Source organism: Oryza glaberrima, chromosome 10, assembly GCF_000147395.1.
Source record: "Oryza glaberrima chromosome 10, OglaRS2, whole genome shotgun sequence".
Classification (NCBI taxonomy): Eukaryota; Viridiplantae; Streptophyta; class Magnoliopsida; order Poales; family Poaceae; genus Oryza; species Oryza glaberrima.
Window position 1 is genome coordinate 16,809,470 of NC_068335.1, and position 15,144 is coordinate 16,824,613.

The 15,144-nt window shown below is 43.3% G+C and overlaps 1 protein-coding gene and 1 long non-coding RNA gene across 7 annotated transcripts; both read left to right on the top strand.

Moving 5' to 3' along the window:
- Window positions 1-19: 19 nt before the first annotated feature.
- Window positions 20-4,205, top strand: LOC127753379 (protein NRT1/ PTR FAMILY 5.2-like). The gene is made up of 3 exons (XM_052278856.1): window positions 20-245; window positions 332-549; window positions 2,505-4,205. The coding sequence occupies exons 1-3, from the start codon at window positions 125-127 to the stop codon at window positions 3,966-3,968; spliced, it is 1,803 nt and encodes a 600-aa protein (XP_052134816.1). The 5' UTR covers window positions 20-124; the 3' UTR covers window positions 3,969-4,205.
- A 2,980-nt stretch (window positions 4,206-7,185) lies between these two features.
- Window positions 7,186-13,830, top strand: LOC127752771 (uncharacterized). Of its 6 annotated transcripts, none has more exons than XR_008012415.1 (7): window positions 7,186-7,591; window positions 8,335-8,393; window positions 8,481-8,756; window positions 8,856-9,115; window positions 9,335-10,353; window positions 12,735-12,843; window positions 12,936-13,830. It is a non-coding gene; the product is annotated as an uncharacterized LOC127752771 (long non-coding RNA). The 6 variants fall into 6 exon arrangements; XR_008012413.1 differs by having other exon boundaries at window positions 8,335-8,756; window positions 9,335-9,612; window positions 9,709-10,353; window positions 12,936-13,829; XR_008012412.1 differs by having other exon boundaries at window positions 8,335-8,756; window positions 9,335-9,612; window positions 9,737-10,353; window positions 12,936-13,829.
- Window positions 13,831-15,144: the final 1,314 nt, after the last annotated feature.

Consider the following 15,144-nt stretch of genomic DNA (forward strand, 5'->3'; position numbering starts at 1 on the left):
TTAAGTTCGCCTTCTACCCTGTCAGGTTTGCCCAGCCACTCCCCGCGCAGCAGCTCAGCCGTCGCCACCACCACCACCTCAAGCTCTCGCCTCGCGTGCAGCTAGCTGAGAGCGAGCGCGCGCCATGGAGAACGGCGCCGGCGCCGGGGACGACGAGTACACGCGCGACGGCTCCGTCGACCTCCGCGGCAACCCCGTCCTCCGCTCCAAGCGCGGCGGCTGGAAGGCCTGCTCCTTCATCGTCGGTACGTGCAGTGTTCGTGTATATATATAGTCGTCGTCGCCGGCGAGCTTGGTGGTGATGTTTGTGTGGTGGTGGTGGTGGTGGTAGTGTATGAGCTGTTCGAGAGGATGGCGTACTACGGGATCGCGTCGAACCTGGTGATCTACCTGACGGAGAAGCTGCACCAGGGCACCGTGGAGGCGGCCAACAACGTCACCAACTGGTCCGGCACCGTCTTCATCACGCCGCTCATCGGCGCCGTCGTCGCCGACGCCTGGCTCGGCCGCTACTGGACCTTCGTCGCCGGCTCCGCCGTCTACCTCATGGTCACCAATCTCTCTCTCTCTCTCTCTCTCTCTCTCTCTCTCTCTATTCAGCTACATACCCTGTTCTCTTCTGCCTCTGTATCTCCTCTCTATTCAACGGAAAACAATAACTCAAACACCACAGTTATGGAAAAATCTGAAAAAAATTCGTAGGAATTTTGAAACAGTTTTACTCCTGCATGAACAGAGAAAAAAATATTTTGAAGCGTATGGTTTGCAATTTCGGTGTATGCAAATGATAGCTCAGTACCGAAATTTCAGACGAAAGAGTTTTCTTTTTACACATTTTAAAATTTAGAATTCGGGTCTTTTATGTTTAAGCTTGATTCTTGTTTTCGTGTAATCTCATCTGCATATATGTATGTAGTGGTTAATTATTGACTTCTCATCCAAATATGATAATATATATAACTGGAAGACCCTATCTTGTTTTACTCAACTCATTTCTCAAATGTTTGAAAGGCATCTAATATCTCCTTATCATAAATGATGTTATATTATATTCAATATATTTTGTCAATATATGATTAGAATAGGTAATGATTAAAGACCTCTCGTCAGCTAATAGTAAACCGGTCCCTTGTCCCTATCCAAATTTGCATAGTAGACTGTATCTTCATGCTACTTCACCCCTGTTAATTAAGAAGCTACCACTCTCTCCATTTTATATTATAAGTTATTTTAGGTTTGTATCTCTTTAAGTTTTACTAAGTTTATAAAACGATTAAATTAGTTTCATAAATCCATCATTGAATATATTTTTTATAGTATATTTATTTTGTGTTGCAAATATCGTTATATTTTTCTGTAAAGTTTTACTTATGACAGACTCGAAGTTACGAAGCCGGGTAGTAGTAATCAAGCAATCGGCAAAAGAAAACCAGTCTCCTTTTTTTTTAATCAAGAAAACCAGTCTTGATTGGACAAAAGAAATGTCATAATACTCACTTCACTTCATTCGTCCTGTTTGCACCCATAATGGGGTTCACTTCACTTCACTTCACAATGTCCCTTTTAAAAAAGGTTTTACAATGTCGACAGTAACCGCTTTGTTATTGTAAACCCTGTTGCACTCGCCACACAATGTTCATAAAATTTACCTATATACATTATTGATGGTGTCAATATCATGAACAATAGGGAGAGCAATATTTCGATGGAATCTTCATTTTGAAGGAAATGCCTGGATTTGGAGATACATTTTGTACTATGAAAGTGCAAGAATGAATGCCATGTGTGTGTGGCATCCCAGTAGGCCGGCCGTACGTCATTTTGTATCTTTGCATTTGTATCTTCGAAGACAATAATCTGTGTCTTTCCAAACTAAATCCGACAAAAATGAAACCATCAGGAAATAATAGGTCAACTACCATGACCCCATGTGAGATCTGGTCCTGAAAAATAGGACAATGGGGTGTAAGATTGACACCAGGTTTTGCTTTTGATATAAGCAAGTAGGGGTAATCCTTTTCAAAATGTCCAAAATTAGTACAGGGATTGATGTGTTCTTGTTGTGACTTGAAGTCCATTTCCATTAAAAAATTGGAGATTTGGGTAAACGTCACAGCTAATTACGAGAGCATGCTGGAAAAAATGCATATTTTGTTTTAGCACTTTGTACTGTTAATAAAGGTTAAGTTGTACTACTTAGTAATAATATGTTTTTTTTCTAAAGTAGAATATCAACTTCACCAATTTTCGGTTTCCAATTTGGGCTTTACTGGTGCAAACCCACACATGCTTTTCAGGTTAACCTAACACAAACCTTGTTCATCACAGTCCAAGTAGAACTTCTAGAAACCAAACCCAAGTTCAATTTCAAGCTGAACACATGAGTTTGAACATTATTTACTCATTCAAATTAAATTCACCTGAAATTTGGAAACACATGGAAGAATTCCTCTCTTTCAAATTAATTTCTTCTGAATCTGAACCATCCAAATTAACGAACGCAGGGCATGCTGCTACTCACCCTGGCCGTCTCCGTGCCAGCACTGAAGCCGCCGCCGTGCGACGGCGGCGGTGGCGGCGCCGCCTGCCCGCGCGCGTCGGCGCTGCAGCTGGGCGTCTACTTCGGCGGGCTGTACACCATCGCGCTCGGCCACGGCGGCACGAAGCCGAACATCTCCACCATCGGCGCCGACCAGTTCGACGACTTCCACCCGCCGGAGAAGCTGCACAAGCTCTCCTTCTTCAACTGGTGGATGTTCACCATCTTCCTCGGCATCCTCTTCTCCACCACCGTCCTCGTCTACCTCCAGGACAACGTCAGCTGGACCGTCGGCTACGGCATCCCCACGCTGGGCCTCATGGTCTCCGTCGCCGTCTTCCTCGCCGGCACGCCGCTGTACCGCCACAAGGTGCCGCAGGGTAGCCCGCTCGCCACGATGGGGAGGGTCGTCGCCGCCGCCGTGTGGAAGTGGCGCGTCCCTCTCCCCGCCGACTCCAAGGAGCTCCACGAGCTCGAGCTCGAGCACTACACCAGCCGCCGCGGGTTCCGCATGGACGCGACGGTGTCCATGGCGTTCCTGAACAAGGCGGCGGTGAAGCCGGCGGCGCGGCTGCCGGGGTGGACGCTGTGCACGGTGACGCAGGTGGAGGAGACGAAGCAGATCGTGAAGCTGGTGCCGCTGCTCGCCACCATGGTGGTGCCGTGCACGCTGGTGGCGCAGGCGGGCACGCTGTTCGTCAAGCAGGGCGTGACGCTGGACCGCCGCATCGGGAAGTTCCACGTGCCGCCGGCGAGCCTCGGCGCGTTCGTGACGGCGACGATGCTCGTCTGCATCGTGCTCTACGACCGGTTCCTCGTCCCGGCCGTGCGCCGGCGGACCAAGAACCCGAGGGGGATCACGCTGCTGCAGCGGATCAGCCTGGGGATGCTGCTCCAGATCGTGACGATGGTGGTGACGTCGGTGGTGGAGAGCCGGAGGCTGGGGTACGCGAGGAGGCACGGGCTGGTCGCCGCCGGCGGGCAGCTGCCGGTGACGATCTTCATCCTGCTGCCGCAGTTCGTGCTGCTGGGCGTCGCCGACGCGTTCCTGGTGGTGGGGCAGATCGAGTTCTTCTACGACCAGGCGCCGGAGAGCATGAAGAGCCTCGGGACGGCGATGTCGCTGACGGCGTACGGCGCCGGGAACCTGCTGAGCAGCGCCATCCTCGCCGCCGTCGAGCGGGTCACCGGCGGCGGCAAGGGGAGGACGCCGTGGGTGACCAACAACCTCAACGCCTCGCGCCTCGACTACTACTACGCGTTCCTCGCCACCCTCGCCGCCGCGAACCTGCTGGCGTTCGTCGTGCTCAGCTGCAAGTACTCGTATCGCGTCGAGTCGACTGAGACCATCGACGTCGATGTCGCCATGGACGACGTGCAGGGCGGCGGCGTGGCGAGGGTCAAATCAGAGGCAGCCCCAATGGCATGAGCACTTCCGATATTGTGTCATATCTATTCCCGTCTGAATTCCCAAGTTGCTACGTAAGATGTAACGAACAAACAGTGATGGTACATATTAGTACTTCATCCATTTCATATTATAAGACTTTCTATCATTATCCACATTCATATAGATGTTAACAGATATATGAATGTGAACAATGCTAAAAAGTCTTATAATATGAAACGGAGGTAGTAGTACTTTATAAACAGAAAACCTACAACACATCCCGTTGGAACGAGACATCTCATCCCCGGAACCCACTTCTCTCCTCTTCCTCCTCGGAAGAGGAGAGAAGTGGGTTTTGCCTATGGTGTTTTGGAGGAAGCTGTGCTTTCGTCGTGAAGATTAAGTCTTGTTGTTCTTTAGTTTTTCCGCTGCGTTTTTTGAGTTTATTTTATATTTTTGTAAGTCATAGAACTGTATCAAATTGTCATCTGTGTACTCTGGTTGATGTCTAGACAGAGGTTTAATGCACAGATAGCCGGTGATTCAGGTCGTCGAATCTCTGGGCGCGACACATCTCCAACGCATCCGTGGATCTTGGTGCTTCCACCACTGACACCGTGGCGATGAAGAACCTGCAAGTGGATGGAGCACTTCCTGACCACGAGAAGCTGGAGCGGTTAGAGGGAGGTACAGAATCGAAACCCGCCTTAGGGTAGTTTATAGTCTTAGAAGATTTTATTCGATGTGGTTTCTTGCCTCCACCATCTGAATTCCTTCTTCTAGTCTTGAATTTCTATGGCCTTCATCTCCTGCACTTGAACCCCAATTCCATTGCCTTCTTGAGCATCTTTTGCTCATCTTTGTGAGGCTTATGTTGGGGGTAGTGCCATTTCTTGATCTCTTTCGCTAATTTTATGAGCTCCGGTGGATGGAGTCGAACAGGATCTCCAGATGTTGCGGATTCTATCTCCGAGATGGCATGAAAGTGGTATACATTCCTTTCCAATGCCACTCATCTCGGAGCTCATGGAGGTCAAAATGATTCTATCTTCAGATAGAAGAACTTGACCCCACACTTATCGTTCCAGAGGAAAAACCCGATCGATTGCTAGATTGGACCTCCAAACCTTCATTTACTCCTTCTCTCCAAGCTTTCGTAGATATCATCAGTGATATCTGAGAACGGGGATTAACCGGTTATGAAGTCGCTGAGGATTTCATATCCTGCCGCATACAACCGCTCCAAGCCCGTTCTCATCCTGCCTTTGACTACCCGGGGGCGAAAGACGTGACGCGTGTGTCTTTGCAGGGTACTCGTTCTCGTTTTTCATCTACTCCTCGCTGTCGTCGGTCAGCTTCTCCATCTACTAACTTGAATGTTCTGATGCAGTTCTCTCCGACGACACCGTGACCAAGAGAGTTGGACAAGTGCTGGTGAGCCCAGCCTCCACCGCCGAGAACATCCCTACCTCTGTATGCGATCTCTCCTCTGCAGACAAGGACGCCGCCATCAATGTAAATGTGTTGACAACAACTTGCCTCCTCTATCTCACAATATCTTTAGGGACAAAGTGACCTAATGTTATGTTGGTGCTCCCTTTCACGGACGCCATCGGACCTCTCGCCAACCACTAGGCCTCCTCCTCGCTCAAGGAGAAGGCACTGAAGGAGAAGGCCGAGGTCACCACTGTGCCAGGTGTGAGTGGGACGATGCCCTCCAAGCGAAAGTGGGCTAGTCTGACTCCCGGCGCTAGCGCTCGCTCTCAAGAGCGGCTCCGAGGTCAGTGTTATCTTATTGTTGACTACTCATTCGTACGACAACACGTTCTTATTTTCCTTCTCACTCAGACCACTGCCGATGTGCCTCTAGCCTCCAGGAGGAGGCTATTGAAGGGGGACAGGGCCAAGTAAGTGAAATTGGAAACGTGGATGTCGTACTCGTGCAAGAGTTGATTTGACCAACATTGTTAATCTTTGTTGTTTGTCGACAGGCCTTCGCTAGCATCCTCCGCTCCAAGCGAGGACCGCGCAATGACTACCTACCCGCTCCTAGTGGTCAAGACCCGCGTGGCCGACCCAGTCATCGCATCAACTCTTCCACCGCCGCCCACCCCGACTTCGATTTCAGGTGCCAAGAAACTGGCCGAGGTGCGTCTTCTTCTTGAGCCTGGTGCCTAGGAGGTGCTGGCTGAGATTGCACACGTTGGCTCGATCGCCTCATCGTCAGACGGACGGATCGCCCAACTCGGGAACGATTTTGAGGAGGCGCGTGAAGACCTCTAGAAGATGAAGGAGCTCATCGTCGGGCACGATCGACAATGGTGGCGCGGCCTGGAGAAGCAGGTGGCGGAAACCGCTGGGCACCCGGAGTTGATTCGGGACACCCTTCGACAAAACTACACGTGTCTTCACCAAGTGGTGGAAGAACTCGGTGGGAGCGTGAAAGTTCCTCTACATCCCGACTCGGGATAAAAATGATGACTTTTAAATGTTGATTATATCTGGTAAATTAAAGCAGAATTGAAAGGAAAAGCCATGCAAAAATAAAGAGGGAGTAGTGAGGAATCGATTTTTTGCAATCAATTGGAGGAGGAACGCATGGGGGAGGCAGATCGATGTGACGGCGGTGATAGGGTTCGGCCGAGTGAGAAAAAAAATAAAAATAAGGATAAAAAAAGGAAAAACAGCTAAAAGAAGATGGACGAAAGAAAGGAAAAAAAAAGAACAGAAAAAAGGGGAAAAAAAGGTGAACAACAAGAAGGCGAGTGGAAAAAAAGAAAATAAAGCGGACGAAACGGGAAAAAAAAGAAAATATGGTGAAAATAGCTAAAAAAAGAGATAAAAAAAGGCCTCGCGTATTTGTTAATTACTCCCTCCGTTTTATAATGCAAGACTTTCAAGGATTACCCATATATATATATATATATGTTAATGAATATGAATACGGGCATTATAAAATGGAGGAAATATTAATTAGGTAGAGAGGTATAGAAGTATTAATTAGGTCGACGTGCGATACAATCACTGTCCAAACTACATGGGAGGCATATTGAGGGAGTCGTTATACCAACTTTTTATATTAGAGGGATACGTACGAATTAAATCCAACCAATATTTATAGCGAGGGAGTCATGTAGGACTTTATATAACGATGGCACTGTGGGCTCAGCCGAATCGGATTTGCAGGCCCAAATAAGCCTACCGCGCCCGTAAACCTAGCTTTGCCCTCTTCTTTCTTGTGTGTGTCGCGCTGTCGCCCCGCCGCCCCTTCTCTCCCCTTTCCTCGCAACGCATCGCATCCCAAATGACAATGAGATATGGCGGCTTGACCTGCCACCGCCCATTCATGCCGCTGTCTCGCCTCTCCCCTTCCTAGTCCCACCCATCGATAGCTGCCGTGGTTGGCCATGGCCGGCCGTAAAGCAAAGAAAGGGAAGAGGAAGGGCAAAAGAAAGCAAGGAGATGCTGTGGGTAGCTCCGACTCCGAGGGGAGCGGCTCCAGTTCGGGGGTGGCGGCGGCGGCGGCGGACGAAGGCACAGCGGTGGCCGCGGGGAGCAGCACTTCGGGGGCGGCGGCTGAGGGAGTGACCGGAAACGCGGAGGTGGCGGGAGATGTGCAGCTGCCGGAACCGCAACAGCAAGCACAGCTGCGGGAATGGAAGGTAGTAATATTTTGCCGCCTCACTTATTACATTCGTTGGAAACTTTGTCTTTGGTTTAGATCAAGGAAAGCACTGCCTTTTGAGTTGAGAACAACAAAATGTTCAGGTTGCAGTCCCGGATATTTAACATGATTGTACTCATCATCAGCACGCATATGTTAGTCACATGACTCCACGCTTTTCTTCAGGTTTAGTTCTGAATACGGGCAGCCCACTATTTTTTCTGCCACACCAAAGCAGTACTACTACTGCCTGCAAATCTTTACAAATTAAGATCACATTATTACAATTTGTCCTATCAAATTTTTTTTCTAAGAAAAAATCTCTCCTAGAATTCAAGGTAATTAATACACATCTTTCTGTTCACACGAAGAATTAGAATGGGCACAACAATACCAATACCTGCATGTAGTATACTCGACGTGGTCCTACTTGTCAAGTCACAACCCTAACAATCTGTATTAGCAATCAACACTGCCTTAACAGTCTAGTTTCTACAGCAGACCAAGAATCATCAAGAACTAGTCCGTTAATCTCTATAAACGAACAGATTAGCATTCTGCTTAACATGCTGCTACGGCATTAAACAAATACTACTAGATCAGTAGCTTGGCATGCAGCAGCATGCGCACTTTGTGCTTATGCTTCTTTGGTGAATCTAACCGATTCTGTTTTTTTCTTCTATATTTCTAGTATATAGACCTGTCTTTCTATGTATTTGACTAGCATATATATTTTTGTAGAAGGAAGAGAAAGATGTGTTGGGTTTACTGGTGAATCGTGCTAAAGGGCGCAAGCCGTGGTGGGGTGTAGCTGTATCTATCTATAAATTTAAATATGGTGGAGTTGATTGTGAATAGTATAACGGACAAACATTTTTAAATACCAGCATTGAGGACAAGTTCACAAAGGATAAGCCTCGAGAAGTAAGTGTCTGGACTTGCCCTCAAGATAAAAGACATGAAGTAGAGCTTCTGGTTTCACTACTTTGGGGTTTAAATCACTCTGCGATAATGAAACCAATTTTTATAACACACAACAAGGATATCGAGAAAATTGTTGTTGGTTTCACCAGATTTAATATGAAGTTTCATACATGGATCAACAATCAAAAAGTTGTGAAGCCTGATGGCTATTTGCCTTCTGACGGCGTAGTCATGATAAGGTACGCTGCTGATATTGGTTATACTACTTGCTTGTTCAGGTTATCTAATTTATATAATACTTGCTTAGTTTAAGTATGTGCTGATTTTTATTTTTGCAGCTCTGTCCTTGGTGCAATATCTGAGGCATTAAAGAAAAACTGCAAATTTGTTGGGCTGGACAACAAGTTCAGTTACGTGATGCTGGATTACAAAATTAAAATTCTGCCGTTCAACATTCGGAGAGGAAATGATGACAAGGACACCGATAGAAGTGAGCAACTGCTGGCATTTTCAGATTTGCTTTTCAATGAGCTATCCCTAAATGGCAAGATCCTGACCTTGCGGAGTTCATCACTCTGATGCGCAAGCCAGATATAATGTAAGTTTAAATGTAGCATATATTTAATACATAATTTTTTGAATTTTGAGAATGAGAGTCCATATGTCATGCCGTCATTGATAGGGAGTCATTAATAGGGGTGGTATAGGGAGTTATTAATAGGGGTGGTGATGGTAGTGAGTCTGCAACCACCATGCCTGCTTTTGAAGTGGTAAAATTGACATATATAAATAACTAAACTTTTTATATGTTTTGCAGGATTGATCAGTTGCTTGAGCATCCTCTTTTATTACCTCCAGACATACGGGAATTATCCTATAGGAAATTATGGCTCAATCATCTATCATTTGACCAGGGGAATCTGCTTTATTCCAGTCAAGATTACAACCATTGGAAGCAAAATATTCCTCAAGATGAGGCTGTTCTGATAGACATGCTGAACTCTGGGAATTATTTAGACACATTTGCTGGTTGCCTTTGAGTATGGTCATGACACGTCCTCCCATTATATGACTAACGCAAGGAGACTGAATCAGGTGAGATTATCTAACGAGTGGCTTAAATCATTTAGTTTATCTGTCGATGGTAGTCTACGTGAACATATATTAGAGACCAGCATGGTTCTCGGGCAGGCACTTGATTGGAGCGCCTGCCGTGCAGGCTGCGCAGCTGCAGGGCACAAGACGCTGCTATCACGTGCAATTTGCAGCCCACATGCCTGTTGCAGATTGAGGGCCACAATCGTCAGGCCTATTGCTTGCTGTCTGCATTTTGCACGGGGACGTGCTGCATAGTGCCAGTTCTGCTGCTTGGTCTTATTATTTGGTGCTACTTCTGAATTATTGCTTGTTGTCTTCATCCAAGCAAACCAGAGTAGGTGGGCAATTGCTGAGAACACAGATCAGTAGAGTGCTTGCTGGAGCATATTTTTTCTTGCTGCAATTTGTTGATTGCTAAAGCTGTGCTCTTCTACCAAATTTAGCAATTGTTGTCTCGTTGACCCTTCTAATTGGTTAAACAATACTAATGGATTTCAGCAGCGTTACTGGACCTGTTCATTGTCAAATTGAGTGCCCTATGTGTGGAAAATGTGGCAATTGGGCACCTGGTTAGCCACATTAATGTAATTCAGGTTGCTCTCGTATTTCAGTTTAATTGTTTATTCCTCCTTCAGGGTATCCTTGTACCTCCATGCACGGTTGACTCCAAGTTGAAGAAAGCCCTCCCTGGGTTGATATCAAAAATTTATTCCTTTTCTCTTAATCCTCGTTGGTCAGGTATACTGTAATACTGTTTTCCCTTCTTTTGTCTCATCATAATATTTAGTTATTAAATTATATTTTGATAGTTTTTTGGTTCCATTTGTATATGTTCACTTAGATAGAGGTGACACTTGGATCCAGCAGAGCCAATCAGGGGCTCCTAGACCTTTTGAATGCTCTTCCCGGTTAATAGTTCTAGCTTCTTTTTTTGGATCTGGAGGTTCATTTTGCTGGTATAATTTACTATTCAATATGCTAAACAAACAAATACAACATGTGGATTCTTGTTACTGATGACTGGGTTGGTGGTGGCATCAAAACACCACCCTTTGAATTTCATATAATGTCATAGCCTGGTTCTGGGTTTTTAGTCACTTGATCTGTTGCAGTAGTATTATTATGTGGTTACACACGTCTTGCAAATTTCTTTTACTAAAGGTATGATTTGTTACTTGTAAGTTAGCCCCAGCCTGGACATGGCATTTTAGTCACTACAAGGATAGGTCAGGAGGTATTCTGTCGCAGAAATTCATCTCTTGCTGTTTGTGACATGTAGTTTAAAGGTTACTGTAATAAGGTTACTCTTGCTGATGGGATGGTTGGCCTTTTTTGGGGGATTTGGTTGTAGTCTATGGGGCTGGTTAAGGAATCTTTCTTACTTGAGTTATCTCAAGCTGTGCCTCTTGTAAGCATCCTATATTCTTATGGGGTGTGATTTTAATGCAATAAGGGACCGGGAAAAAACTTAAGCGTAGTTTTTCATTTAATGGCATTATAAAATCTCATGGTCTGAAGGAGCTGGAAACCAGTAGAAAACACTTACTTGAGCTGAAATCCCCCACATGAGATTTGAGAAATTGGATAGAATATTGACATCTTAATACAATAAGGGATTTTTCTCAGAGCCCTTTGAACTATTCACCTCTTATGCTTGATACAGTTGGTAGTTCTGTCAAACCTGAACAGTTTATATTTATGTATTTCTATTGTATTAGGGAGGGTTTTGACTTTTGATTAGTTCATAATTTTTGGTCTCAACGTACTCATGATAAAAAGAGAACTTATATTGCCAGATGGCAGTGTAATATAAAAAAGACACATCCAATGTTTTAATAAAAAGCTCAAAACAATTTTGATGGATGGAATAGATAATATAGATATTTTCAATGAATTTTTTTTTGCCTTTCTGCCTCTGCTAAAGCTAGAAGACTAGAGCTGGATGTCTTCTAGCAGATTTGCATAGAGGGGTAAATGGCTGAGGAAATTAGAGAATGGGACTGGATATTAACAAAATTTACTTATCAAAAAATATCTTGACAAGTCTATTTGTCTCGAACTGAAATCAAACCAGGTCATTCTCAGTTTCTGCATGATTTGGTGGAAATAAAAACTCTGTTTTATTTGTATTGTGTTAAAAGATTGTTGACAATGTTGAGAACTCTAGCTTCTGGGAGGATAATTGGAATGTGGTTCTTATTTGCCTCATCAATATCCAAGGCTCTATGACTTAACCTTTAGCACCCCCCGCCCCACACACACAGACACAAAAACTTGTATCTAAAGTGTGTGAAGAGAGGATTGAGGTTGTTTTAGGTTCAGAAGAGTTTTTTATGGGGAATCAGCCCTGTTTTTTGCAAAACCTGCATAATCCTTGTTCACAAGTGGCATTAACTGATGAGGTTGATAAAGTTCTTTTCAATAAGAAAAAAATCACAGTTCGTGATTGTTATCACAAAATCAAGCTGCTCAATAGAACTTATCCTTTCACTTTTAGATGAAAAGTTAAACTCCCATTCGAGATTAAAGTTTTGGTGTGCCTTTTGATTAAACCAGTGTCTTAATTCAGAATAATTTGCTGAAGAGAGGCTTGACAGGTTCTGCTGCTTGTGTTTTTGTGGTTCATCTGAAACTATGGACTGCCAAGTGCCCAATTGCCTTCTATATATGCGTAGAATGTTTGTTATACCTTGAATATTAAGTACTACCTCTGTCCCATAATAATTGTATTTCTAGGATTTGAATTTGTCCTAAAATAATTGTCCCAATAGAGTACTAATGGTCTCATTAATCACTTCTCATTCAAATTTCTCCCTATTTTACTCTCAATCACCCTTCCACTCTTACCTATACACCATTTAATAAGGGGCATCATAGTCTTTCTTCTCAAACCTTAATATATGCTAAACAGCCTAAAATTACAATTTATATGGGATGGAGGTAGTAGTACCAAGTAATGTGTCTAACTTGTTTGGGGGTTGGTCCACACCATGCATAGAGAACTTGTTATTATTGAATTTGCAACCCTATGCTGCATAATTTGGGAGTGTCGAAATGCTATTATTTTTAACCTGTTCGTTCTTCCTAATCCTCTTACTCTTTGTTTGCCAAATCTGTAGGCTGACTTTTTTGAGCACAGCTGCAAAGGAAAGTTTGAGAGACTGCAAGTGACAGCTGATCGTCTACGAAAGGTGTCAGTGGAGCGAGCGGCATAAATTTGGGCATCAGGTAAATTTCCAGTTGAGCTATTTCTTGGGAAAGATGGTTCATCTTTCGAGGATGTCTAATTTTGATGCTCCTGGCTTGCTTCTTGTTTCTAGGTTAGTATCATCTTGTTTGAAGCCCAGATCACTTGGCTGATGCTTGGATGTTTTGTATTGGTAGATGTAAGTTTATTCTCCCTTGAAAGGATGGGGTTACAAATCTTTTTCTACTACTTGTAGTTTAGTCATGGAGTAGTTTTCGATGCATATGCAATTATGCCTATTTTTAGCGAAGTAAACTAGGATACTAGTATATTTTATTCACCTGATGGATAATTTATGGTACTTCATAACAAAAGGATGGAAATTCATGCTCAATGTTATGTATTCTCTGCTATCATTGTTCATCTTGCTTGGTAATGGCACTCTTCAGTGTGCATTTCCGTCTCCCTGTAACTCTGTAAGACTGACACACTGTGAACCTTCGTTATACAAACCCCTTCCTGCAATGCAGCAATGAAATTTCATCACTCTTAGATATATTTTGTCCCTATAATCCCTTCCGAGTTGTAGCTGTCGTAATGATGACCTGTCATCTTTATACAGAACTAGATGTGCTATCATATGCACCAACATAATGTAAAACAAACACGTTAAAACTATCAGAATAGACAGGACAGGCTACAATATTGAGACATCATACCGGTATAACAGAAGTGATGCTAGTGAACGGTTTGTTCAGTGTAAACATGAAAATAAATAGAGAGAACGTCCATGCTCATGTTGGCTTCACAGAAAGCACAGATACAATCATACTATGAAGCAAAGAGAACCTGCTTCAGAAATGCTGCGAGGAATAGCACCAAAGCATGCATAGTAGCAAAAATTCAAATGATACTGCCATCCCAAATTCTCAATGCTTGTTTGCATTTATATGATATCTTTTCATATTCATTCTTGGCGATTCGATGCACGTAACAATCATGAACTGGGACTGAATAAATCAAGCAGGGAATTCTACGGTATTATAATGGACAATAATTTTAGAAATACAAAGGTATTATCATTTTCACCTAGTAAGTAATCCAAACCGAAAGCAAATTGACAGAAGATAAGAATTGATGACATTAGTAATAACCTACAAATAGCCATCAAATAGAAAATTAGGCCTCTTGTCAAAGATGGATGGAATTTATTAAGGTTAGACTGCATACATACGGTGCACATAGTGATATTATCAAGGGACATCATGCCGATTCAGTTGAACATAGTTGGTTGTTCTAGTATTTCGTAGAACAGATAATCATTGGAAAACTGGAGGACATATCCGGTGAAAACGAGCTAAGTGTTGAAAACTCGTGAATATCATACTAAAAAGTTTTATAAATTTATAAAAAAAATACAAGAGATATGTGTAGATATTAAATACATTCTCATCAAATCTCAATTCCAAATTTAGCTTCGTTTAAGAGAAACAAAAAAGACAAATTTCGGGTGAATAGTGTCATGTTACTATTCACTTGAAATTTGTTATTTTTTGTTACTCCTAAATGAAGTTGAGTTTGAACTTGAGATTTTGAGATTTGGTGAGAATTTATTTCATATCTACACCTATCTCTAGTATTTTTTCATGAATTTACAAAATATTTAGGTATGATTTTTACGAGTTTCTAATATTTAGCTCGTTTTCACCGGATATGTACCCGGAAAAGTGCTTGGTAAGTATTGGTTGTGGATAATTCTTTCTTAACAACGAAATCAGCAGAGATAAGCTGAAATATATAGCCCTAGATTGTTGATCCAAATGGCGACCAACTATGATAATGTTCGATGCTATTTGGATATGTGATGAGATCATTCCGAAATTTCATTATTTATTATAAACTACTGTGAAACAAAAGTTACAAAGTTCCCACTTGGTGAAATATAATATCCAATTGTGGGTGAGTAAGAATATCATTAGTAAATAATGTCATATCTTTTACCATATCGTGGATCATCAAATGCGAAATGATTATCAATATTCTTTACCTAAAGGTACATCTAGAAATACTTTTCATAGCTAGTGTTTTCATCGAACAAGTCCAACTTGAGCACGACATACAACAGAGAAGTCAGCTTGAACTATATGGTCTGCTCTTCTGTTGTGAGTTGTGACCTTTAAAGAAGGATTACCCATAATCCTGGATTTTATAAAAGGAATCAGTCAGTGCATATTACCTGCCTACCACAATCAATAACATAATATCCTTGAAATCATCTTCTTGAGGTTTGAAGTGATGCCACTCATCTTCAAGATGTGCTCTCTAATCTCTCCGTCAGTGTA